The sequence below is a fragment of the Phaethon aethereus genome (genome assembly GCF_964289735.1).
Source record: "Phaethon aethereus genome assembly, chromosome: 1".
NCBI lineage: Eukaryota > Metazoa > Chordata > Aves > Phaethontiformes > Phaethontidae > Phaethon > Phaethon aethereus.
Window position 1 is genome coordinate 79,491,920 of NC_138575.1, and position 27,814 is coordinate 79,519,733.

The window sequence follows — 27,814 nt, forward strand, 5'->3', positions numbered from 1 at the left end:
CAAATACATAGAGCAAATATGTATTGTGTACCAGAACACGCATCAAGGAAAATACTTATTGCAGAAAAAGGTTTTAATGCACATACAAGGACGATATCAATATTACAAGTTTCCTTCAAGACTTCAAACGGAGGCCCCAAAACCTGAAAAGTTCAGATGTATTAATTCTGCTCTATGCCACATTCATCTGGAACAATGAACAAAATTCTTTTCCTAATTCCTTCCGTAAGCTGGAGAACCTTAAGCAGCACCAGCATTTACCAGTCTCAGCTTCAGAACTCCTTGGTTTTCTTAACACATTACTGTCTGCAATGCTCTTTAAGGATACCAGTAATTTTGCAGTAATGCTCATGTCTACAGCATACATATGTTCCTTCAATTATTTAAGAAAAATTTAAAGAATTTTATGATTAACATCAGTAATTCTTAGAAAATAATTAAAAATACTTTATGATGTCATTTGGTCTACAAAGTATCTTTCCAATCATTCAAACTGTATTTCAATAAACTACTGCGGAGTAGTGTATGTTAATAAATTGTTTACATATTATTAGAGACAACTGAAGATAAACGCTTGAGCACAAAAAATATCTTAATATCTGAAAGAAGCAAAGTCAGCAGGACCAACCCCAGAAAGAAGAATTTCAATTAGGTTAAAAACCCTCACAGTCACACGAGAGATTAATATGAAAGACTCAACGTTACCATCCGTTGACTCTTGGAACTTGTCCCGAGCTATCTGTAATTTCTCTACTGCTCTCAAGTTTGGAGCAGCTGTCTTCATTAAAGTATTCTCTTTAGATTTTATTTCCTGCTGCGTCTGGTTCAGATGATCTTCTATATCTTTATCAGAGTCTAGGTCCTAAAGGAAAAAATAAAAATACTAGAGCAATAAAAATTGCTTCTAGGTCAAGACATTTCAACATATATGGCAAGCACCCATGCTTTCTGGAAGAAGTACCCCACTCATCTAATAGCTTTAACTGGAAACACAACAAAATAAAAAACTCGACCAGAGTCTTAGTTCTCAGATTTGCTAGGTCCTAAGCATTGTTCCACAAGACCTTTAAAAACAGACAACAAATTCCCTTCAGCCTAGAAGTCTGGCTTAAAAATACAACACAGGAAGAGGATTAGTTGATTTCACTACTTGATTTATCAAGAAAACCTTTGAAGACAGGTTCCTGATTAGTTCTTTGAGAAAGGTTCCAATGATGACAGATTCATCCCTTGCTCTGTACTTAGCCTCTGACATTTAATTATTTTCCTTATGGTTAAAAAGGAAAAAAATAAAATTACCAAAAACTGCTGAGGAAACATGACCTAATGGAATGTTACAGAAAGAAGTATGGCAAGTCTCAGTCTCCAAAAATACTAGAGAGAGGTGGTACACCCCCCCAGCAGCCAATCATTCATTTCTGGAGTTCTGAGCCGTAACTTTCAGTGCTGGAACTTAAAGGCAGAAGGTAAAGGAGGAAAGAAAAAAAATCAGAGTTGTATTTACTATTTTTCCATTCTATTTTTATGGTTTAGGTAAGCTTTAAATTAAAGGTAGTTATATGGGAAATTGACCTATCCAGAAATCCCATACATTAGTGCTAGACTGCAAAACCAACACACACACTTAAGCTTAACAGTGTTTTTACTAAGTTTCATTTAAAGTCTAGTATGAAGAATAATTTCAACAAATAAAATATTTTAAATAAAAATAAAATCAATCTCTAATAATTTCAAACAAAAAGATTACCTTCAGGTCTTCTGCTAGGGTGCTGTAGTCTATCTGAATTGCCTCTTCCCTTTCATAGATACTTGACGTAGTCTGAGTGGCTTCCGTTTCAGCTCCTAGCTATAAATATGAAGGACATTCCAGTTCAAAAATATGACATAGTTAACTTCTAAACTGTTAAAACAATACATTAAAAGGATATAAAGTGAGGAGACAGTGGTAACATGGTATGAGGTAAACTTATTCCATTGCTCCTCCCCTAGCCAAAATGCGTAACAATTAGTTAAGATCTTACGAGTCTAACTCAGAAATGCACCTTTTATCGGAAGGTGAACACGTTTGAAGCTAAGATGAAAGGAGCAGTCATTCATTTGTAATATATTTAGAACAATGTGCATGGTGTAAATATCTCAACTGGAAAGGATTTACGTTTCCATGATAATTCATTCCTCTTTCAAGGAAAGGCTTTGAAGTATTTAAGTCGAGGCATTTCTTCTATTGGCCTCAGAAGCAGCAAGTAGATCAGCTCTGTATGACATAAGCAGAGTATCTTCTTGACATTGTAAGCCTGGATTTCAAACAGCTACTTTCCTTTGAATGAAACACATGCTGCATGTCATTATCAGTCACCTTCCCACCAAGATTATTTCTCAGAACCACATCTTACTGGTCTTCTCAGCGATATTAATTAGGAATCAAAGTTGTTATTCCTACTGCCCACCTCCTTGGTTTCATCTCTTCCTTATTCATAAACAGCGAGAGCTGAGCTGCCTACATACTCTTGATGATTATCAGTTCATGACCTTTCCCTTGAAAGACTGTATACCTCACTGCCTTCATTCTTTCTTCTGACCCACTCATTCACACCTATTCTCCAACAAAAGTACTTTTCTAAGGAATGGGTTCAGCAAGACTCCTTCCAAATTCACAGATTTCAAAACCCATGGCTCTTTTCTTTTGTAGCAGTGGAGAAAGTTTAATTTCTCCTCACAAAAGATATGCTGGAAAAAGAGAGAAGACTAAGAAAAATAATGAGGGTCAACCCTCTGATAGCAGGAGTATTTCTATTTTAGCCTATCTCTGTGTTCACTGAATATCTACATCTACTGAAGACAAAAGGATGATTTTAGACAGCATTTATATTATGAATGATTAACCAAATATTATATCAAACCATGTACATGCCCCATTTATTTATGGTTCTGAATTAACCCCTGTGTGTCCTCTTACATATATGTATCTAGAATACTCCTTCATACCAGGTTTCTCGTACTGCAGCGATTTTACCTGTTTCACAGGAATACATTTCAAGCACAAGCAAAAATACTTGCAAACAACATTTCTGTCTACAAAAATAAACAAAAATCCTCCTCTTGAATGGATGAGGCCTGATCTCATGAAAACAATGTATTTACTTCAGCATTACTATATAAGACAAACAGTCCTGTAAGGAACAATAAGCATCTTTAAATTCAAGACTGAATAATTGCTCCTCTGTGATATCTATCTCAACATTTTGAGTACCTCTACTTCACTGATGTCGTCCAGTGATCCAGACAGGAGTTTTATTTTCAAGTCCTGCACTTTGCATTCAAGCAGCATATTATGTCGTCTTAATCTTTGCTCTTCCAGAGACGTTTCTATAGCTGTAGCTTCCTTTTGCAACTTTGTAGCTTCCCTACATACACAAAAGGCACAAAACTTCTAAAGAGCAGCAAGCATTGCTGCCAGTAACATACACAGCCATGCAGCATGAAAAAGTTACCAACCAACAGAGAGTGCTTTTTTCTCTATAATTCCCATCAAACAAAGGAAAATGGTACCTAACTTCTTCCATCCCCTTCATTCTTGTGAATTACTCAAGAGGGAGCTGGGAACCAGACACTATTCTAGCATGCAAGCTAACACATTCAGCTACTCTGTACAAATCCTTAACTATATCGCATGGTAAATGCTAGTAGCATGGACATAGTTTCAATATATTGCAAGTTAATACTATAGCATGTTCAAATAACCACCTTTCCTAACTATAAATAAACTCTGTTCTGCTCAGCTCTGCTTTTACCCTTTTAAAATTTAATCAAGTATCTCTCATCATTACTCTACTTGAAATACACCTTGATTTTTTGCAACAAATTCCTTTGATAGCATCAAGTTGCTAAATAAGGCAGAGACATAACAGTCTTATATTGTTAAAATTACACACTATAAAATGAATTACTAGACATACAATCTATGAGTTTATATGAAATTCCACAAGTTTACCTAGCCATACTGTGCCAACATGTCAGGATTTCTTAAACATAAAGAAGAGTCCTAATTAAGAGACATTAAATACATCAATAATAAACAAGCATATGAAAACTAAAGTATAAACTGTCCCCCAAACAGCCTATTTAAAAGAACAGTAAGGACAAAATAATGACATAAAATTAGTTTAAGGCATCCAACACTTGAAAGGCCTGGAGAAAATGACAACACAAAAAACCAGAAAAAAACCGAACAGAAAAAAAAAAAAAATCTCTCATCAATTGAACCAACTGTACAACTCAAACAAAAATATAAGACCATCAGCAAACTTAACATACTCCCCATGAAGTTGAAAGTTAATACATACTTATCAGAAGTCATTACATATTTATCAGAAAACATGAGACCTAACACTAGGTAGATAATAAAATATTATACTATATTGTTTATGGGATGGCTCTCGTGGAATAATCTGGTTCACGTTACTTTTGGGAACCACATACTAAATTAGAAACACTTTTTAACGAATGCATACTGTAAATGCAAATTACCATATCTCTAATGAATCTTTCCCAAGAAAACAGAACAAGATAAATTCAAACATCTGATCACTAAAACTCTTCCAAATATTATCACGTTAATCATTTTCCCAGGAGTACCATTAGTAATTACCTATTAAGAGTTAACAACGTCTTTCTGAACTCTTCAACTTCATTTTGGGTTTTTATAACCTCAGATTTATGAGCACTTAATCTATCCTTAAAATGTTGCTGCTCCTCCATAATTCCATTCACTTTTTTTAGTAGCTTTTCCTCATCCTGCATAGAAATATTTACATTTTTAACTCTTCACCAAAAAGCTTGATACGGAACCTTTATTATACAGAAGGAAAAGTTTAAACTTGTTACAATACATTCAAATGTCTTACAGCACAAAATCTGAAAGGCACTGGGAAAATTTGAAAGGCCCATCTTACACATAGGAGGATGCAGTTGTTTTGTATACATAGGCACAGCCAGCTCCAGATTCATGACTGTACCGGACTAAACTATAAAGCCATCAAACAAGGCAGGGATCCTACGACGCCTATGATCTCTAGGCTATTCCCTTTTCCTCAGTTAGTCCCTTAGTCCTGCAAGAAGGATCCCATCTGCCGTACATCTACAACATATTTGGCAACACCAAAGGTAACTTGAAATCTTTTAAAAGTACTGTTCATTAAAGATAAATCCCGCAGTAATCCACAGAGAACAAAAAACCTGTGGAGGTACTCAAGAAATACCACTGCTAAATTGCTAGAAATGAGGTGCTAGAATATAGTAAACCTTTGGGGCAGTTTTACATTTAACTTTTGTTTTTTATTCAAAGCACTATTACACATCTTTTCTCCTTCGCTTCCCAGTGCACCACAAGCACAGTTCATTTAACAAAACAAAATATTACTCATGAATAAAGAACACTATGAAGGAGGAATCCATACATATTACTTCAAATAAAAATTTTCATTTGTTTTCCTACAATTATTTTAAGTCTATTAGTGGCTGTGAAGCACCTTAAAGATGCAAAGCACCAGAATTGTTCACTATTACTCATAAAATCTTCTAAAGAATCCCAGCCACATGCTACTAGTTTTACCTGGAGACATATGTTGCCTTTTCATATAAACTAAATGCAATATAACACTGCACATACAGTAACCCCAAATTTTATTTTTAGTGAACTTATTTAGTGAAATACCCTAATATGATAGGTTGTTCCAAGGTTAAATTGACAATATGCAACTGCGTTTTTTTAACATTTACAAAGTCAACACTGAATTAAGCCCTTGAAGAATTACTCAGAATCAACTAAGTTTATTCAAAATTGTAATTCAATGTATTCTTTCCTCTCAGCCCCAGATAAATATACATGTATATTTATACATATTTTTGTTACCTTCTGTAGACCAGTAATCTCAGCTTCATCTTTATGAATGGTCTCCTTCAACTTGCTGACTGTGTTTGTTAATTTTTGTAGATGATCACGATTATATTCCAGCTGAATGTTTAGTCGTGTCTTCTGATTTTCAAACTCCAGTCTAGTCAAAGTACAGTATTTCAAACCAACACTTACAAAGCAGGCTAGTAACTGTGATTTTAAGTTATTACAAGATACATTTTCACTTTGACTATTCAGTCAGCATTTTTACATCTTCTGCTTGAACACAAAAATTTGCATACGATTGGATCATTGATTCCACTACTTCCAGTATATCCATAGGATGTGGTGTTACAAAAATACAGTGATAACTGTCCAAAAAATACAATATACAGATACAGTATGGCCACATTCAATATGGAAAGTAACACTAAAATTTCAAGTATCTTAGTATGAATGATATACCTGTAAATGATGCAGATATGAGCTAGGCAAAAGCTACACTGAATCTGTGTATTTATCCAATGCCTGCACTTCCTGCCTAGCCTCCATAAGTCTCCTAGCTAGCCGATATGCATGTTTATCTGCATATTATAAGGAACTTATCTCAGTTGGGAGATGGCAATTAAGAAGCATGAGACCAGTCTTATTTGTCATCTCTCAGTTGAGACCTGTATTTGTTTATAGGGGTACAATGGCAGAAACGTCTTCACATGCTGCTGCGAGAAAGGACTGAAGTAAAGCTAAGCAGCTGTTCACAGAAAGGTCTGCTCTCAGTTGTTACTCTCTGCCTCTGGGCTTTACTGCTAGTGCTGGATCTGTAGTTCAGGCGAAAGGGTTGGCACACCACCAGCTCCAGGCTCTTTAGGCCTGGGCAAGAAGGCACCATAGCACAAGCTTACAGGACTAATGATAGCAAGTTAGGGCACAAGTAAAGCCAAGGCTGTATGTGCAGTGTAGCATAAGGCCATGCAAAAAGCTCCTCTTTTCATTGTTCTAAGTTCTTACACTTCACCAGACTTCAGTTCTTGCAAACATAAATGATCAAATCGCTTCAGCTAGCAGGTGCTTTCACTGCAACTGAATGCATTGCACTACTACCTCACTGCAGCCCTAGCCAAAAACATACATTTGAACCAGTTTCTGAAAACTAGTCAGAGACTCTCCTAGCAGCTGAAGAGATGGCTGAAAAGAAAATGGAGTTCAGTGCTGGCCATTACATTAGTCATTAGAAAAACACTAGTCATTAGAAAAGGTATTTACGACAAATAGTATCAGGAAATGCACAAACTATCATCTGCCTGAAGACACCTGTAGTACGAGGAGACAGTTCATTTTAACATTCTAATTCTTTGTGATATAAATTTGAGGTCCTGTGACAAGTGCCTGTTTGAGAGGAATACCAGCCGAGGTTGCCTGTGAGAAAACTAAGACCCTGTTTTCCTTAATATGTTCCTATACCAAATCACTGCATCTCACATCCAGTTCTCCTTTAAGATTTCTCTTACAGCAGTAAGCCTCCATGCCACTCTAAATTTGTGATAGAGCCATTTTTCAATGTGGATTTTAGAAAGCTGTAATTTGCTTTATTTTTCTATGACAGTGCAAAATAGTAAATTTTACCTGTCAAGTTTGTTGCAAATTGTCACTGACTATAACTGTCCTATAAACCCAAACCACAGCAGTGCAATTGCTAACTAATCCTTGCAGTGATTAATATAACCTTTTACAGTCTTCTAGGTTTTTGTGGTATTTCCTGGGATGGAGTTACTCATTTATCAGTGTGCCCAATCTAATACAAACCACTTTTGTTTACATTTCAATTACAAATACCACCTTCTCTTATCAATCTCCTCTTGTAGTCTCACATGTTCTTGTTCATACACACGAATATTTTCTATACCAATTTCTTGACAGAACTCCTGGAAAACAGCATCTTCAGCCTTTGAATAAGGAGAAATGAAGCAAAAAAAAAAAATGTTTATACTATTTTGGCACTCACAGAAGCAAAACATTTAGAAAATCACTTCATGCTACAGGTTGGATTTTCAACATACTTTAAGAAACAGCAAATTGAACTACTGGGAAAAATCTGTGCTTGACATTTTCAGGTAACAATTCCAGTACAAATGCCAGATACAGGGCATATGATCTGCAAAAGTAACTCTTACCTAAGCTCTTATTGACAGCATCTGGTCATTCCAAGGACAATTAAAGTACCACAGTGTACCCAGCTTACCTGGTTCTGTCTGTGGTTCCCAATCAACTAAAGAACAGAAAGCTGAATGGTACACAAATCGGACACTAATCAGATACACCAGGTTTCTTGGTGCAGCTCAATTCTTAACTTTAATCCTTTCAAGAGACGCATAAATATTAATTGCCATGTTCCATTTATAGCAAGGCCACAGCAAAAACACTGCTACAGAATCTCTCATTTCCTGATTACACAGTATATACTCAAAAAAGCTTCAGACAAAAGCTGTCCTTAAATTTTAATGAAAAATCTAAGCAGGCAAATAGGTATGGTGCATATGGCAGGACCGAACAAAGAAATATCAACAGCCTACAGCATTTAAAAGGTAACACAATGGGCTGAACCTGTATTGTTTTGGTATGCAAGCTCATTTAACCAGATATCAAATACTGTATCAAATCAAGTTATACTATTCAAGTAACACCATTATTTGGAAACTGATGACCAGTCTCCATTTAGGTTTTTTGTAGGTTTGTTTTTTTGTTTTGTTTGTTGATCCCTGTCCCCCCCACCCCCCTGCAGAACAACCAAAAGAAAAGTTCCCTGGATCTGGAATTCTTACGGCGTCAACATCAATGACTTTCTCAGTGTTTGCAGATGACACACATCTGCACCCCCTCGTGCCTGTACCACAAGCAAGACAGAGAACATGCAGCAGTTTTGGCTTCTTTTTACATGCAGAATTCCAGCCATAGATTAATCCAAGAAAGACTGATGAGGATGGATCAGAGGCCAGGAACTAAGTTACACGCGTACTATAGACCTCAAGTAACTCCACACAGTGGTGAGAAATCTCTTTCTCTCTAAGCATCTACATTTACACAAGCACCTAGGTGCAGGGCTGTGAATTTTCCAGATAAAACTGCAGCACCATTTTTCCGCAGTTGGTACCAGATTCCTTTGTTTGGCAAGAGTAGGAACAAGGTGGCTTCCAGAACGAAGTACAGATGAGGTGCTTATCTCAGAGAGGCCAGAGTTGTCTACTGTAGCAGAACACAGCATGAAACTGCTCTTGGGACAAGATCAGCCTACTGTTCACTTCACTGAATGCCTTCAGTCTCTTCATGATAACCATGCTTTTGAATCTGCCAGTTGTCTGTATGAACTATTCTGGGAACCAACTGAGTATTAGAGAATGATAGGGAAAATGGGGTATGAAATGGCAGAACAGCCTACAGAAAAAACAGCTGGGAGACCTAACTGTTGGATCACATAATAGACAACTTTTCCCAATGCTGACAAAAAGCAGAAAGGAGCAGGTTCTAATGACAAAAGCTGTTTAGTACCATAAAAGGTAGTGAATTTGACAGATGGGGATAGCACAATGTCCCTAAGCTCTGCATCAGCTACCCCTAAAAGAGAGGGAGAGCAAAGAAGACTTCATTATATCATAAGCTAGTTCCATCTTCCATGAATTGGATTCCAAATGAATGCGGGCATATAACATTTTATTATGTTAAAAACATAACAAAAAACCAAAACAACCCCCAAAACCACAACATCCAAAAAAACCCAAACCCAAAACACCACTCCCACAAAAAAAACCACCCACGCAAACAAACAAACAAACAAAAAAAGGCAAGCAAAACCAGACACAGTGGAATGAGGAATCTGCTGACAATCATCATGCACACCTCAACCATTCTCCCAGCGTAATTAGAGGGCACAGAAAATAAAGCACAGATATTGGGATACATCCCAAGAAGAGAAAGGAATCTTTATCAACTTTTCTAGTACATAGTGGTGCAACAGGTCATCACCTAGACATGACACCTGCAGAGTTCAGAACAAAGCACTCCAGCAGTGCTGAGAACTGTTCTCAGATCTAGAAAAGTAATACAGAGCCTTCTTCCTAATGGCATGAGCATGCGTTATCTGTTCTGCCTGTGGGTTGCAGAAGTGGTGGATCTTCTCCCAATGAAAAGATACTGATAGAGCATTTCCATGTAGACACTGAATGGGCCCTGCTATGACTGCAATGAGAATGATTTTCAGAAGGACAGTCACCCATGCAGACACTGTTTATCTAGTGGATCCATTGATTACTAAGAGATCTGCAGATCTTGTGGATACATATAGTTTAGTGTCATGCTGTGACATGCTGTCACAGATCCACATCGGCCAGGATGACTTCATGCCAAAAGAAAGTCTAGTCATGCAGTGACACTGAAAAATGATCTCTCCACAAACAGGAAAGATCCTGTAACTACAGTTTCATACAAAGAATTGGACATTGGAGTCTGAGAAAGAATAAGCTGAGATTTATCAAATTCTACCCCCAGGCCGTGACAGACCTAGAGAATATTTTTCCGGGGTTTAATCTACAGTGAAAGTTTGCACTGAGAGCTCTAAAGCTGTGAACTTCCGATGGACTGCCCCTGCTCAATACTACAAAGAATAAATCATATTTATAAGCAGAGCAGGGAAAGATGGGGGAAAACTAACCCATCTTCTTCAAACTCAGAAGTTTTTTCCTATGTTTCATTTTCTATGAAATTATAGCGAGTAATTTAAATGTATTATATATTAAAGCAAAGCTTAAATTTGTTACATAAATTAAGCAAAGCTTCATCCAGTATCAAGAAGTACATGGATTTGGTTGGTTGAGTTTGTGTTTGGCATATAAAAGTCACAGTATTTTGATTTTAAGGAAAAGGATTTGCAAAGCTATGATACATATATACTAACACCCAAGTACATTTCTGTTCACAGTTACCTTGGTAAGAACGGTACAGAATGTGGGAAGATTGCTGGAGTAACTCACAACCCTTGTGGATGAAGTAGTTTACAAAGGCAAAAGTTGTCCAAGTTCTAGATGTCAGCAGGAACAGAAAAATGTTTCTGTAGTATAATAGCATAAGCTGTCACAACTATAACATAAGGCATTACCTCATTAATTTTTGCCTGAAATTCTTCAATTTTTCCTTTTCTTTGTGCTATTCCTTCATTCAGCATATCATGCTGAGACTCAATATTTACCAGTTCACTTTCCAGTTTTGATTTTTCCTAGATAGAAAGGAAAAATATGGTAATTTTTCTTAATAGGATGGCCAGCTTTCTAGAAATTGAGAGACAGTTCTCTTCTAGATCAATGTTTTTAATCAGAAAAATAGAGTTAAATATTGTCTTCTCAAATGCCATTTACCCACTATTATTGCCGATTTGCATGCAATGATTACAGTTTTAATCAGCAGAAAAGCAAATTACATTATAATTTAAAGTGCATTTTGGCTTATATACTTCTAGAAGGTTACTGAACAACAAACCATGCTTGCCAGAAATTCAAATTTAAAACCTAAAATACAAAAAGCCTCATGTAAATTACTTTGGAATCTTGCTGCTTCTATTTTATTAATGCCTCAGTCATAAATGTTGTGTGTAAAACTTAAACTGAATTAAGAAAAATTATGTAAGGAAGCAGTATTTACTTTACTGGTAATCACAGCTTAGATTAAAAAAATACAATTATTAAACATTAAAATTATAAGGGCTTAGTACTCTACCGTGTAGAGATTAGCGAGGTGTTTCTTTTTAATAAGCTCTAATTCACTCTGTGAATATTTAAGTCGTGTCTGAATTCCGTGACATTGAGCACGCAACTGCTTCAGGTCAGTCTCCTTACGTTTAATCTTCATTAAGTCCTGGAAAAATATCACAATGGGAGAAGAAAAAAAGCATTTTAAACAAAAAGGTGACTTATTTGGAAATTACTAATTTTTCAGATTCACGCACTACATAAAGCTAGCCTCACTGACATATCATTCAAGGTAAATGTTGGTAGCATTAGTCTACAGTATTCTATTACTATTCTATAGTAATTTTGTAAGAGACTTATTTCTCAAAAGAAAGCATATGCTTGCAAATTCCTAAATTCCTACTCTATACCTCCTCCAAAATAACTAAAGGTATGACAAAGTGTTTTACATTGACAGGTTTTGGTTCATGCAAATATTTTCATGTTGACAGAATGCATCATCTCTTTCACTAGAAGTCTTTAGGTACTCTGAACCACAGCTATTCTTCCTTGAAGGAACCTCCATCAGTGTTGTCCTGATTTTCCACCTCTGTGGTATGTGAACCAACCCACCAGCTAAGAAGAGAGACCCACAGTTTATTATTATTAACTAGAAGAGGATAAACAGCTACTGTGCCCTGTCTGCATCTGCTAGAAGTTTTGAAAATCACCTTCCCATAGCTGATTAGATGCAACTTTTACTCCTTTATGCCTTCTGCAGTTAAGTGCTTTAAGACACCTACCTTTAACTCATGAATCAAACTATCTCTTCTTTCTTTCATTTTATTCATTTCTTTCTCATCCCAACATCTAGCTTTAAATCTTAAATCGCTTGATCCTCCAGAAATCACTCCAGATCTCAAAAATAAAGTTCCATCAAGAGACACTGTCTGGAAGAAAAAGATAGGAAAAAATCTCTGAACACAAAGCAGCCACAATATCCCATGAACTAGTGCACCAAGATACGGTAGTTAAACAGGCGACAACCACATTTTAGTTGGAATCAGATTTTTTTTCCTGTTCCAAACCTGCTAACATGAGCTACATGAAGCCACAAAGAGTCTGTTGTTTCTTGGCACTAGTCATGTTTTGGCATTATTACAACTGATCAGAAAAGGAAATGAAATTGTATAATTTCCTTCTATTTAGGAAATTAATATGAGAAGTTTGTGTATACACTGGGATCTTAGGTGGTTATGTCTGGCTCAGTACAGCAAACAAAACAATGTTGATAATGGAGTGAAGAAAAACAGCTTGTTTCTAAGTGGAAAGTGTAAATTTTAGTCAAGAACTTGTGTGGTTTTATGACTTAACTCGATTCCAAGTAACCATGATTTCACATTCACCTTAAAGCACTTTTAATTAAGATTTTAAAAGGTTGACTAAGTGCATAAAAGGGCTCTACAGACTGTGACACCAACAGAGATATGGGTGAGATGACAGAACTACAGGAAGAGACAGCGAAGCTTCCAGTCCTCACCACACACATAACTAAGAGATTTTCAGATATTTTTAAGAATTTTTAAAAGAATTTCTTCATAGAAAAGCTAGCAATATAAAGTTTGTATTTTTATATCAGACAGTTTTAAGAACAGGATTATTCCTCCTTCTTCCTCCTCCATTTCATCAAGAGGACTATACCAAGAAACAGATCTGGACACTAGCTATCCTCTAATTTTCCTCCTTTTCCCAGGAATTCACTTCAACATACTACCATACAGAGGAAAATATAACCATGTGAAAAATCTTTGGGTTTATTTGTGTGGGAATAGACTAGACACAGTAGTACCATTCTGTGTTAATTTGCAGTACTTTGTGGGATGTTTACAAAAGAATTATTTAAATGGCATCAAATACGTAACTGCAATGAAAAACACATGCAACAAAATTCAGCTTCTTACTTTCAACCTCACTGGTCCATCAAACGCTATTTGTTTTGCTTCTTTAACTGTTTCACAGACCAAGCCATTCCCACTCACAAACTGAATCACTTTTTTCAGTGGAGCAAATGGAGTTTGTACAACATCCACCATCATTTTAGCTCCCTTGATCTCTCTTAACTTTTCATTGATTGGTTTAACCTGTAAAACAAATAAGTGGTGTTTAGAATCCACGTTGTAATAGCAAAGCATGTCCGCATCTGAGTGGTCTGGGGACAGGACATACAAATCAACAGAATGGAGGTCTCACCCACGACAAGATTAGAAACAGATCTGGTTTTCATATTCTGTGTATACTATAATCCTTAAATCTGTATAACCTATTACACTGTGCTTGAAATGCAAGTACACTAACGCATGTATCATGGGGAATAAACAACATGAGTTAAAGGTCTGTGTGCAGTTGCAGGGCTACAAACTTCTTGGGATCAGGGAGACATGGTGGGATGGCTCCCACAACTAGAGTGCTGCAGTGGAGGGATAGAGGCTCTTTAGGAAGGACAGGCTGGGAAGATGAGGATGTGGAGCTGCCTTGTATGTGAGAAAACAGCTGGAATGCACGGAGCTCTCCTTGGGGAAGGATGATGAGCCAACTGAGAGCTCACGGGTAAAGACTGAAGAAAGAACTGGTAAAGTTAACATTGTAGTGGGTGTCTGCTACAGGCCACTTGACCAGGAAGAACAAGTGGATGAGGCCTTATATAGACAGCTAAAAGTAGTGTCACATTCACAAGCCCTGGTCCTCACAGTGGACTTGAACCACCCTGATACCTGCTACAGGGACAACACAGCAGGGCAAAAGCAATCCAGGCAGCTCCTGGAAAGCATTGATGACGACAACCTCTTCATCTAAGGGACAGAAAAGCCAATGAGGAGAGGTGCTCTGCTAGACGTCATACTCACCAACAAGAGGCAGCTTGCTGGGGATAGTAAGGTCAAAGGCAGTTAGCATGAGATAGGAGAGTTCAGGATCCTGTGAGGAGGGAGCAGGGCAAAAGGCAAGCTCACGATCTTGGTCTTCAGGAGAAGAGACTTTAGTCTCCTCAAGCATCTGCTTGGTAAAGTCGCATAGGATAAGGCTCCAGAGTGAAGAGGGGCCCAAGAATGCTGGTTAATATTCAAGGACCACCTCCTCCACCCTTCAGACCGACATCCCAATGAACAGGAAGTCAGGCAAAAATGCCAGGAGGCCTGTACGGATAAACAAGAAGCTCTTGGCAAAACTCAAACACAAAAAAGAAGCATACAGAAGGTGGAAGCAGGGACAGGTAACCTGTGAGGAATATAGAGGCACCGTCCAAGGATGCAGATATGGGGTTAGGAAAGCCGAAGACAAACTGGAATTGAATCTGTTAAAGGATGTCACAGAAACAGCTTCTGTAAGTACACAGGTGACAAAAGGAAGACTAGGGAAAATGTGAGCCTGCTGCTGAATGAGGCAGGGGACCTGGTGACACAGGATACAGAACAGACTAAGGTACAGAATTCCTTCTTCAGCTCAGTCTTCACTAGTAAGGCTGGCCTCCAAGAATCTCAGGTTTGAGAGACCAGGGGGAAAATCTGGAATAAGGAAGACATACCCTTGATGAAAGGGGATCAGGTCAGTAAATGCTTAAGCAAACTGGACATGCATAAATGCATGGGCCCTGACGTGATACAACCACCAGTGCTGACGGGGCTGCTTGATGTCATGGCAAAGTCACTCTCAGTAATCTTTGAATGATCACGGCAACTGAAAGAGGTGCCTAAGAAAAACAAGTGTCACTCCTGTGTTCAAAAAGGGGCAAGAGCGAGCACCCAGGGAACTACAGGACAGCCAGCCTCACCTTGATCCCTGGGAAGGTGATGGAGCAACTAATCCTAGAAACCATTTCCAGGCTGAAAACTGGCTGAACAGACAGGCCCACAGGTGGTGGCTGGTGGCACCAAGTCCAGCTGGGGGCCAGTAACTAGTCATGTCAATACTGGGACCAATCCTGTTTAACATCATCATTAATTATCTGGATGATGGGGCAGAGTCTACTCTCAGCAAGTTTGCTGATGACACAAAACTGGGAGGAATGGCTGATATGCCAGATGGTCATGCTGCCATCCAGCAGGCTGGAGAAATGGGCCGACAGGAACCTTATGAAGCTCATCTCATTGATGCTTTGCCTTAACACCTAAGCCTATTTTAGTTAAGCTTAAATGAGCCAATATCAAGATTTACAAGTGTAATAACTTGCTGATGACAGGAAAAAGAAAAGTGTACTTACATCAAGGTAATCCAAAGCAAGGAAAGTTTCAGGTTCAGCTCGTTCTTGTTTTAGGAACCGAATGCAATCTCTTGCTGTTTTTTCAGTGGCAACAACAATAGCAGTCATGTATTTGCTGAATACCTTGGTAACAGCAAGCTGGTATTTTTTATGAATAGGATGACACAGGTCGAGTAGTCTTCCAAACTGAAGATAAAAATATAGAGAAATATTAATATCTTACTTTAGATATCAAATACTATTTCTGCATATAAGAGACTGAAGTAGCACGAGGAAAATGTGTTACATATCTACCAGCTGCACTCCCTTACAATGGCTGTACATCATAAAAAAATAGAAATTGTAGCAGTCATCAATCCAAATCACAAAGTATGCCTTCAAAATCTGAAGGGATTTATTTTTTTCCCTGAGGTTACAGTTACATATCTCGATGTTTTACTCACAATCTCTAGCATACACTTCTAGAAGCATGACAGAGTGACAATAGCAAAGGTAGCTAAGCATCTTCTTTGGAAAGAAAGTATCTGACAGAGTAAGATCTCTGAATGACAATAAAGTCTTAAATAGAACTGTTAAATGGGAAGTGGTAGCAAGAGAGGCACTATTCCAGCTTCAACACAAAAAAAGTAGTATCTGCTTACTTCAGGAGCACGGAAAGAATAAAAACTGCTTTTCTTGTACTGCATATTCCAAATAATCAAGCCTGGTTGATATTGTTTATGGCACCTCCATAATTAGTTCTTTGCTGTACATGATCTTTAGATATTTTGTTCAATTTCTGTAATTGTAGGTACAGTTGAGCCTCCCCTGAATGATTAAAGATACTAATGCACATTCTGAACATTACAAACGACAAATTTAGGCAAGAACAATTTTTCTCCCTGTTGACTGGTCTCTTGCATGTCTACAGTTTTGTCGTCATGAAATTTAAACAAATGAGAACAACAGGACAACTGGTAAGAATTGTAGGTGACAGGTCATCCACAGTATTATCTCATGAACGATCTAACAGATAATTTCCAGTAGATCAAATCAAATACTATGATCTACTTTTCTACCCTTCTCTCAACAAATGTTTTCCCTTTTCTGAAAAACAGCAGAAGCAAGGATAACATCCAACACCACAAAGGTCTTTAGTTTCCTGGTTTTCTGTGTCATCTGCTTGGATGTTTCCATATGCAGCTTGGACATGTGATGTTTCACACAATGCAAAACTATATAGAGGATCTATATACTTTTAGACACAGGCATTTAAGTCCAGATTAAGTCTGGAATGCCAGATTTCTGTGAAAACAGGTATTGACAACCCAACCGAATCTGTAACAGTAGCAATCTTACCAATTAAAACTACCAATATAGGAATGCAATTTTGAAAATTGAATTGTTTAAACTGTAATCAGCTGCAAAATTCACTTTGTTGATCAGACAAATCCAGGAAAATGCATACGTCACTCCTGCAGTGGGAATCACATTGCTGCATGGCTACTCCTGTACCTGGAATGCTCACCAACCATTACAAGAATGTTTTAACAGAAGAACAGAAACTTTAAAATGGATGTAAGAACTAAACATTTAGAAGCAGTATGCTATTTTTGCCTATGAAATCCAGAAGACTGACACCAAGATTTCCTCCAGTTCTGCCTAAGTATTTAGTGGACTACCAGAAAATGAAATGTGTCATGACCCTTCCATCCTGAGACTTTAATTTGGATCGTGTTCAGTAATTTGGAATTAGTATACCAGAGCATAAGAAGCAGCTCAGAAGCAACTCTGTTGCCTCAGATGTTGGTGTCTGGAGAACAGGAACAAGGGTAACTGAAGCAGATATCATTAAGACTTTCTGTAATGGGATAGTTTATGTAACCAATTCGACTTATGTAGCTTTTATTTGTTAGAAGCCACCACAGATGTAAGTACTCTTAAATTTGCAGCTTGTGAAGGAAAACGACAGAGAACATCCTGAACACCAGCTCTCCCCTAAGCCAGCAGGTACCACCAGTCTGATCCAGTTCTTTTCAAACAGGGGTACAATGCAAAGAGTGAGCAAAAAAGAGATATACCAATCTTTTTTTTTTTGGAAACATCTTGTTAACACAAATGAAAAAATTCTGAAGAACAGCTGAAAGGCAAATTTCATAATCTCTTGAGAAAACAACAGGATCAGACACTTGCCAGATTCTGAGGAGATTCTGCAAAAGATGAAGAAGCAAGAACAACTGCAAACATTTTATTTTTTATGTTCTTATGGCAGCACTTGGAAGCAGAGGTATGTCACCTTCCAAACATTAAAAAAAAAAAGGGAGATGATTCCCAGCTCATACATCTCAACTGACTGTGTACATCAAAAAGGATTGATTATACTGAGACATATTCAGAGACCAACTATTCAATTGTTAGAATTATCAAAAAGTTCTTATTTGGAATGGCTTCCAATGTTGGAATAAGTAGTTAAGCGTCAATAAAGAGGTGGAAATATGCCTCATAAAACAACCAATGTCTGCTGACAATTCAGAATCAATACCCAAAACATTTAATGGCATTACTGAAGAGTAATTTAAGTAAACTATGGTAACAGATAAGCAAAGACAGACCATTTGGCAACATAAAAATCTCATGCACTTAATCACAACTGTTCTTTGGAAGAAGTATTCTTTCTGGAATAAAATGGTCTCACAGCTAAACTTCCCATTCATTTGTTCAAAATAAGTCAAAAACATGTTTGAGAACAGAAGAAAACAGAACCAAAAAGTAAATAAATCAAACACCACAAAAAAAAAATATCACACAAGAGATCAAAATTATTCTTTGATGTAAGCAGTAATCTGTCTATTTCTAGGAACTGTGAAAAATAATGACAGTATATGCTACTACTCTTTCAGTAATACTATTTCACCAAGTACACTCAAGCAAGCATAAAATTTAAAATAATATTAAAGACAATCCAATTTACTCTAGCTGCTTGCTCAGTCTAAGGAAGAACTCTTAAATTTTAAGTTTAAAATTAGGCATTTAAATGAGGCCATTCAATTACCACAGAATCTGGATATAGTCTTCTGAGACTTTCCAGGATCTCTGCTCTCATTTGCTGACGCCTTCCTTCATGGTAATCAATTTTGGCATTCTGCAGTTCACCAACTATTTTGTTCAATTCTTCATTCACTTCAGCCATTCGTATTGTTGAATTTTCTATTTCCTTAGTTAGCACTTCCTCTTGCTGTTTTTTCTCTGCTAACGACTCACTTTAAATGGAACCAAAAGTAGGAAAGCAATTCACCATTTCATTTATACAAGCTTTTAGCTTATAAAATTGAAGTCATTCTGTGGTCACAGACTATGAATATCATTAAAGATTTTAAGTATCTAAAAGAAGCTACTTCTTATACAAGTTGCATTCTATTATATAGTATAAGCTCTTTTTAAGGTTTCAAATAAGAGTTCAAGGGAGAGTTTTTGCCTGTGTAACACGCAACCATACTGTTTTATCCTCCATCAAGAAAAGGTCTGATGCTGTAAAACTAAGAAGGCCTGACAATTCTCATACAGAATTATGACTCACTTTACACACTTACCAAAGTCACTAGGGCTCTACCATACTCTGCTACAACTACTTAGTTAAAATAATTTTGCGTCACACCAATCACAATGGGTCGGTTGCTCCCTCTCCATGGCAGAGCTTTGTTCAGTACACAGACAGCATTAAGCCAAAGCACACATTACAGATGCACAGGAAAAGACAGGTTGGAGAAAAAAAGCTCTGGAGATCACCTACTCTGACCTCCTGCACAAAACACTGGCTAATGTCAAAGTTAGTTCAGGTTTCTCAATAAAGGGCTTATATGCCTTATTTCATAAAGAGAAAGAATCAGGCAGAAGACAGGACCCAGGAAGCAAGAACTGAGCTGTGCTCCTAATATACAACAGAAATATTAATGCTTTCTAGAGCAGCACAACTACAGAACTGCCCTGTTCTCTTGCTCAGAATTTGTACACTAATAGCCTCATATCCTACCCATAGTGACATAATTTGCACACCTACAAGAAATTAGAAGCAATTGTAAAACTGGTTTCAAACAAAATATGGATGAGTCATCATACTTCCTACTTTTAGACAGCTATAGTAATTGAAATATTAATCAGAATTAGTAAGAATTAGAATTCTTATTAAAATTTGAAATAATAAAAAAGAATTAAAATTAGAAATCTGCTATGTTAATTTGAAAATATATAATATGCAAGAAATCAAATTAGCTTTTAATTTTTTATACATACGTGCATATCTTGGCATATTCTTCCAACTTCTCTATTCTGTTTTTATGCTCTTCTATCTGTTCCACAGTCTGTTTTATGTTTTCCTGTGCAATCACAAATAGAACATGTTAAAAACAAACCAGAGGGAAACAACAGTTTTATAGCAAGATACAAAGCTCTTAATTTAGAACAAGTACCAAGACCGATCTTTTCTTCCTTGTTGGTATTTCACGACGAAGTAATGGCATCTCTTTTTCATTAGTAGTTGCCAAATTGCACCATGAATAATAAAGGAAAATTATTTTATCAAGGCCACTACTGGATTTTTCATGTTTGGCTACAGTTCAGAGAAAGCCTCTTCAGCACAAAGAATCATGACACCATCAAACAAAACAAAGACGTTGACGTATAAAGAAGTTGACAGAGGTTCCAAACTGACACAAAAGCATTGTGCAAAAAACCAAACCAACAGTGAAACAAGTATTTTCAATTACTCAAACCAAATAAAAATACATTAACTAGAGCAAATTAAAGAAAAAAAAAATATTGTTACTAACACATTTTATTAAGCCTTAATTTAAATCCTTGTGACCTTTTGAATAGTTCTAGGGCTAAAGAGTCCACAACCTCTTTATGTACCCACTACCCTTGAGATGAAATAGTTTACCTAACAGGTATTCAGAATTTGCCACGTTCCGAGTTGTGCCTGTTGTCTCCCATCCTATCACTGTGCATCTCTAGAAACAGTTCTATCTTACTCATACCCTCCCATTAGGTAACTGCAGCCAGCAACAAGGTCTCCCATTCACCTCTCCTTCTCCTGGCTCAACAGATCCAGCTCTCTTAGCCTTTCCTAACAAGACAGGTGCTCCAGCCCCAGCCAGCTTGGTGGCTCTCTGATGGACTCACTGCAGGATGCCACCATCTTTCCTGTACTGGGGAGCCGAGAACTGGACAGATGACAGAGCACGCTAGATGTGGTCACATACACACTGAATTGTGAGGAGTAATCACCAAATGTCAGTAGTACAGGTAAGTAATGCCAACTCTGAATGGTCAAACGTGTCTTAAGAACTCTCAAGTGTAAGAACTCTCTTATTTCCTTCTCAACAGTACGGTGGGACTTGCTGAGTTTTAGAAGCACAAGCAGTAGAATTTATTTCACTTCTAGATACTAACTAGGTTTTCCTGGTATCTAGTACCTCCAAAAGAAAAAGTAGTATTGTGTCAAGAGCAAATGGATGCACAAGTATTAACTTAGATATCATGGCAAGGATAACTTTACATCCTCATAGATATACAATAAAATATAGACTTTTCCATACAAGCAAGTTTATATGTACAAGAATGAAGTGTTAGGAACTCTCAAACTGGTAAAGTCTCATTTGAGGGATTTTCAAGTTTTCTGAATGTAAGGAGTCTCCTCCAAACCTTGACTCTGTAAATAAATAGTGAAGAAATGCGTGTTGCCTCTCTGACTTCTTAGTAGGTGACAAAACTGCAAAGTTAGCATAGTTTGGGGGGGGGGGGGGGGAAAAAAGGGGCAAAAAACCCAAAACACCTAATAGGGCAACGTTTCCAGGAAAAGACAAATCATCAGCTGAGCTTCTGTCCTTTCTATTTCTATCAGAAGCATCATGCGAAGTTGAACAACGAGTTGGGAAATAATAAAATACATCTTTGACTATGACTTGGACACCACACCTGATGTTCTCTTTCAGAAAAATTGTTACATGTCTGCATTTGCAATGGTAAAAGAAATCAGAAACAAAATTATAGCAATGATCTGTATTCACACCAAACACCCTGCTTCTGAAGCGTAATAGAAGACTGGACACCAAGGCGATTTTTCCAACTACAACACACTCATACACACAACTGACCTTAAAAACTTTTCATCAAAAAGGTAGCTGTGATCAAAATAAACCTCTAAAGGGTACAAGTATCATACAGATGGACAACAGTGGTAGGATATCTCAGAAAGAAAAACCACACTTACAAAACAGGAACTGATTACAGTTAACCCTATGTTCTGATTAACTAAAATATTAAAGCCAAAGCTTTCAGAACCAAATCCTCAGCGTCAGCCCATACAACCATTCTCTGAACAAATTTAAAAGCGATTTTGCTAAACCTGTTGCAATATGAAAACTGAACTAACACTCACAATGTTTATGTCAACGCATTTAACACTTTTATATAGACATTTATACCAACAGGAGGGGTAGAGAAACATTTTTCTCCTCAAAACATAATTCTAGCTTGATACAAATACCTCAACTTCTTTTTTTTTCCTCCGATTAAGTTTCAGCTTTTCTTGATCTGCTTTTTCCTCCCAACGAAGTTTTTCTAGCTGCTGGGCTAGTGTAGCTACTTTCTTTCTTGCTATTTCCTTTAGCTCTTTATAGCGCTCCAACTGGACAAATAACATAAAAAAATATTCACTCCACTGAAAGTGGAAAGACTCATGTTGTTACAAGCCTCAATTAGTAATTGCTTACTTTATCAAAATTAAGATTATGAAAACCACCCAATTTGCCAGAAGACCTTTCTGGCTACTAACTACATTATAAGAAGTTGTATTATTAGAGGAAGATTCAACCCAAAACTTAATAGTTCTTGCCTACAGTCTTGTTTTAGACACCTAATGACTCTTATTTTTCAGGAAAGTTTATAAAGTTTACAGCACTTCACAGTCAACCTTCAGGTTAACACTAAAGTTTTATACAGTCCAAAATTAGTGCAAGTTTTGGTATTTGTAATTAGAGCATTCTCATGCTATCAATTTTTTTGTTAGGCCAACAGCTGAAACAACATTTTAAACAATCCTGCAAAGTTATGACTGATCAAATTCCTCTGAAGTGCAGAGTAGGAAGATTCACAAGCTAAAAGAACAAGCCTGCAGGTTCTCCATTAATTGATCAGAAGCTATTCTACGGAAGAGATAGTGGAGAAAAGAAGCACTTAGTTTTAAAAGTGTTTCTGGCCATATAGTTGCAAAGATAGCTTCTTCAAATGTAATTTACTGGAAAGTGATGCAGTCCTTTCCTTAAAATAGCTCACAAATAAGCTACCTCAGTTTTACATTCTGACCCACAGTAGATGGTATGTATACTACCAAGTCTTGATGGCATTTTTGTTGTCATCTTGTTTTTTCCTAACTGAAGATGTACTTCTGTACCTCAGCTGACAAGCCATTTTTCAAAAACACCCCCCTCATCCCGAGAACCTACTGGATGTTTTCTATCCTATCCTCCCACAATAGACCATGTGGACTTCCATGACGAATGGGAAAAAAAACAAACACCAAACCACAGAGAATAACCTAACCATGGATAATTATATGTAAGTATAATCCTAATCCACAGATGAGAGTCCCTGTGTACAATCCTTCTGAAGTTTCCATCAAACTCTTCAACTCCTTGTTCACTAAAAGTTCACTGCTTCCTCTAGTAAGGTAACTTCTCACATTGCTTAGAAGATGCACTTCACACCCTAGGAGAGATTCTTACCATTTCCAATTCCACAATGGTAAATTTCTAAATCTCTATGCAATTTAGATTTACTTCCTAGAAGCATTCCACATTTGGAACTTCTGTGAGATCCAACTCCCCTAAGAGGCTGCATCATCATTTCTCTTCAGCTGATGACACAGTCTCTAAACAACAATTACAATTTTGGTTTTGAGCTCAACAGCAAAGTTATCTTTAGAAATTACAGGTTATTGGTGAAACAATGGTTCCTCTGTCATCAGTGTGGATTTTTGGACTTCACTAGTAAACAGTACTTTTTGGCCTCCCAATTCACCTGACTTTCTTCAAGCTCAATATCTGCTGCTCTCTGCAGTATCTCCTCTTCCGTTTTCTTCTCAAATGCTCTCCACGCCTTCTCAATATCATTTAATTCTTTCTCTAGTTCTTTAATGTTCTGCTTTTCTTTATCACAGGATTTCTCCTTGTCCCTTAGAGATTTTTTAGACATTTCTACTTTCTTGATTTGGTATGAAGTGTTTTCCTTTGCTTTTATATAGAGGGCTCTCTGCTGAATCAGTGATGCTTCCAGAGTCCTAAAAAAACAAAACAAAACCAAAAACCACCAGACACCAAAACCACAAAAAAACCCAAACACACACACAAAACCCCCCAATCAACAACCTCAAAACACATCCAAAACAACAGAACCACACACACACACAAAGAACAACCTCCTCCCAACCACACATGCAAACAAATAATCAGTTGTCAACTGCAAGGTTACATACCCACATGTGATTTTTTTTTTTTTTTTAATATCCACTGAAAATAGAAATGTAGGAAGTGCAGCATAACCTCCTAAAAAATTTAATAGCAAACAAATATTTATATAATAAAATTACTGACAACCTGGGCATGGTGGTGGAGGTGAAATCAATTTCTAGCTATTACTTTAGTAAACTGCTACAAGCCGACCTCCATAGCGTTAGGATATCACCCAACTGCTTTAACCATATATGCATGCCTGCCAACCAATTTCCAGTGCAGACTATGCTTTAAGTCAACTATCAGAGAACCTGACTGGAAAACATACTTCATTTCTCTTTCCATGTGCTGTTGGTCTCTGTTTAGTACACCAAGCACTTTTTTCTTGGCTCTAAATGCATCTTCTGCTGTAGACAGGGAGTCTTTCTTGATACGAGCCTCCATATTCTTTTCATCCAAATTTTTTTTCAGAAAGTCAATGTTTTTTTCATTGTGATAAAGCCGGAAAAGCTGCAGCTGTATCCTTTCTTCATCCAGTTCTTTGAGAAGCATCTGGTAATGCTCTGCCTACCAACATGACATTTTTATTTATGGTTTATAAAAAGGATTTTTAATCACTAGTAGTCTACTTTCAAGTCCAAAGTGGTGTAAAATATGACATACCAGTAGCTATAATTCCAGTAATGTGCACTAATCATAAAACTCAGACATGTAAGTCAACACTTAAATTAATTATGCTGGCAAATCTATACTTTTATTTATGTAGATTTTATTATATGTATTTGTATATCCTTTTAAATTATACTAAATTATGGTATATTATACCATACTGAAAAAATACTAGATAAAAAAAAACATAGATGTTTGGGTTTTTTTTTAAAAAAAACATGCATTTAAGTTCATAAAAGATGAGATCTTAACATACAAAAAAAGAATAATTTTGAGTTACCTCCTCTTTCTCTATCTTTGCTTGTTTACGTTCTGCTGCAACACTTTTTTTCTTGTTATAGTTAAACTGTGCATCCTCTTCTGCTTGCTGCATTTTTTTCTTTTTTCGTTCATATTCTTCAGCATATTCCCACGAATTACTGATTTGTTCAAAAAGTTGAGTTCTCTCCTTTGGCTTCTTCATTGCAATTGATTCTATTGTTCCCTAAAACAAAATTGCAAAAAAACTGCAGCACTGTAGATCATTACATTTTCTAATGATGAACTTCTTCTCTAAGAGCACACAGTACAGATGTATCTCCTTATATATTTATGGCTAACAGAACTGATGGAAATACTTTTATATTCAAACCCAAGGAAAAGTGTAGTAAGTAACAAAAGGAATATCACCTAGCCACCTCACCTAATTAAATGACATTACTACAAATTTTAGAATGTCAGATACCATGTATGAAAAACACGTTCAAATTAAATCTACCTGAACAAATCAGTGAGCAGTATCAGAATGACAAAAGTAAATCTTGTTAGACTCTTTAAGGGAACTGAAACTAATTTTCAATAAAAAATGAACTAACATTCCGCCACCCCAGTATTTCAAAAGCAAACCAACTGAAATTGATGCACCAGAAGATTACATAACTCCTGGAGTTAAAGAGCGCAGTTTTTTGTCCATCCAAATCTTCCATGCTCAAATCTTCACTGATCTGAAGGAATTATCATTTTCAGTAAAGTGTAGGAAACAAGTTTTGTGATTTTATTCTACTTGTTTAACAGATAAACGTCCTAATGGTAGAAACTATTATCACCATAAGAATCCATATAAAGGGTTTCTATAAAAGGGAAAAATCATCTCTTCCTTAGGAATTTTCCTCAGTAACTGGAAGACAATTGTATGAAATATATCCATTATAAGTATATGGCATTTCTTCCCTATATTGGTAAATACTTGTGAATTAATAACCCAGTAGGATTTTCAATCCCTCAATCTTAACAAAAAAATGCTGTAAATTTTCAAGCATCTTGACTAATAGGAGTGTTTTAAGATGAAATTATCTTTTCCTATTTGTAACACTCCTAGAATTTAATACATTTATAGAGACCCACATTTTCTTATATACTTTGAATAACACAAGTACTCAATTTCTTCCAGATTACCTTCTTTCTTACCAGTGCACTCATGTACACCCTAACCCCATTATTTCCATTTTGCAGCCTTGTAATTCTTGACCAAGGTCAGGAAAAAATGTATGGGCTTGAAATTAGCTACGGATGCCCTCTTTTCTGTGAGACAGGTAACTGTGTACTCCTGCGAAATAATCTTAGCAGCTGTTATTTTCTTTACGAAGTATCTTAAATGCTCACCTGAAAGATAAGAAAATTCCTAGCTTTTACAAGTATGCCTACTTTTTCAAGCTCAGATATGTAAGTAGATCGGCTGACAGATTTATCATTGAAAAGAAATTCAGAACAACTACCTAAAGGACAAAAGAAAAAAAAAAAACAAACTATAAAATGGCTACAACACAAAATTCATAGGAAAAGAACCAAACGAGTGGAACAATTTAATTGAGCAATTTCCTCAAAGAAGAAAATAGATTCCAATTATTTCCTTAGTCATTTCAATAATTTTATTCTGTATGAAAATTCTAGTTGCATACTTCCAAAAGGTATTGACAGATGCGTAAGTGCTTGTGCCTGCAGCATGGTGTCAGATCCCATTTCCTAGAGCCTAGACCATCTACATATTCCATGTGAAAATCTACAGACCAAAGAACATGTATTAATCACTTGTTTAATTTTTAAACTTAGCCCAAATATGATTTTTCAATTATAACACTTGGCTATCAAAATGCTACTGAAGGACTATAATAAATATTGCAATACTCTTGGGCTTAATTCACCCAAATATGAAAGAGTATTGGGCATCTGAAATGCAAAGTTGAGTATTCTTGGTCTCCGTTTTTTAAATATCAGACAACAGAAAGTATGTGCAAAAGAATCTACTACCTACCACGGATAATTCTTGAAAATGTTTTTTCTTCCCCATCATCTTCACAATATACTATCTTCACACTAGCTGTAGAAGAAACTGGTTTTCCCACATGTGCTCCATGAATAAGTTCTCTAACACTTTTAACTCGCAAATTAGATGTCTTTTCACACATCACAAAACTAACAGCATCCATTATGTTAGATTTTCCTTTAAAAAAATTTTTTTTAATTGCTTTGACATGGCAGAAATGAAAGGAAGCATTTGATTAACAATTAACTGAAAAACATACACATAAATGCAAAAGTATTTATTAATTCTATTTCTAATTCTGTATTTCATTGAGGGAAAAATATTGCACATAATAAAAAAATAGACTTCGAAGATAAAACACACCGGCAGCAGATAATAATCTTGTCAGTAATAAAAATCATCATAAAACTGATTTGTTATTTGTTCGGCCTTGTTGAACAAATTTTTCTTGTGGAGGCATCTGTAGACATCATTACTTAAACTGAGTAAGCAACATCA

At 36.5% G+C, this 27,814-nt stretch overlaps 1 protein-coding gene across 1 annotated transcript in view; it reads right to left on the reverse strand.

Moving 5' to 3' along the window:
- The window catches only part of SMC1B (structural maintenance of chromosomes 1B), a gene marked incomplete at both ends in the record, with an annotated part of 36,686 nt that overhangs the window by 7,365 nt on the left and 1,507 nt on the right, over nucleotides 1-27,814 (reverse strand). Inside the window, 19 exons of the mRNA XM_081999996.1 lie at nucleotides 706-862; nucleotides 1,748-1,846; nucleotides 3,251-3,404; nucleotides 4,649-4,794; nucleotides 5,912-6,053; nucleotides 7,730-7,836; nucleotides 11,040-11,156; nucleotides 11,654-11,791; nucleotides 12,408-12,554; nucleotides 13,566-13,745; nucleotides 15,860-16,045; nucleotides 18,891-19,098; nucleotides 20,129-20,211; nucleotides 22,383-22,523; nucleotides 23,915-24,173; nucleotides 24,674-24,912; nucleotides 25,295-25,498; nucleotides 26,656-26,768; nucleotides 27,305-27,493. Coding sequence (XP_081856122.1) covers nucleotides 706-862; nucleotides 1,748-1,846; nucleotides 3,251-3,404; nucleotides 4,649-4,794; nucleotides 5,912-6,053; nucleotides 7,730-7,836; nucleotides 11,040-11,156; nucleotides 11,654-11,791; nucleotides 12,408-12,554; nucleotides 13,566-13,745; nucleotides 15,860-16,045; nucleotides 18,891-19,098; nucleotides 20,129-20,211; nucleotides 22,383-22,523; nucleotides 23,915-24,173; nucleotides 24,674-24,912; nucleotides 25,295-25,498; nucleotides 26,656-26,768; nucleotides 27,305-27,493 — 3,009 coding nt within the window. The remainder of the gene's footprint in view (nucleotides 1-705; nucleotides 863-1,747; nucleotides 1,847-3,250; nucleotides 3,405-4,648; nucleotides 4,795-5,911; nucleotides 6,054-7,729; nucleotides 7,837-11,039; nucleotides 11,157-11,653; nucleotides 11,792-12,407; nucleotides 12,555-13,565; nucleotides 13,746-15,859; nucleotides 16,046-18,890; nucleotides 19,099-20,128; nucleotides 20,212-22,382; nucleotides 22,524-23,914; nucleotides 24,174-24,673; nucleotides 24,913-25,294; nucleotides 25,499-26,655; nucleotides 26,769-27,304; nucleotides 27,494-27,814) is intronic.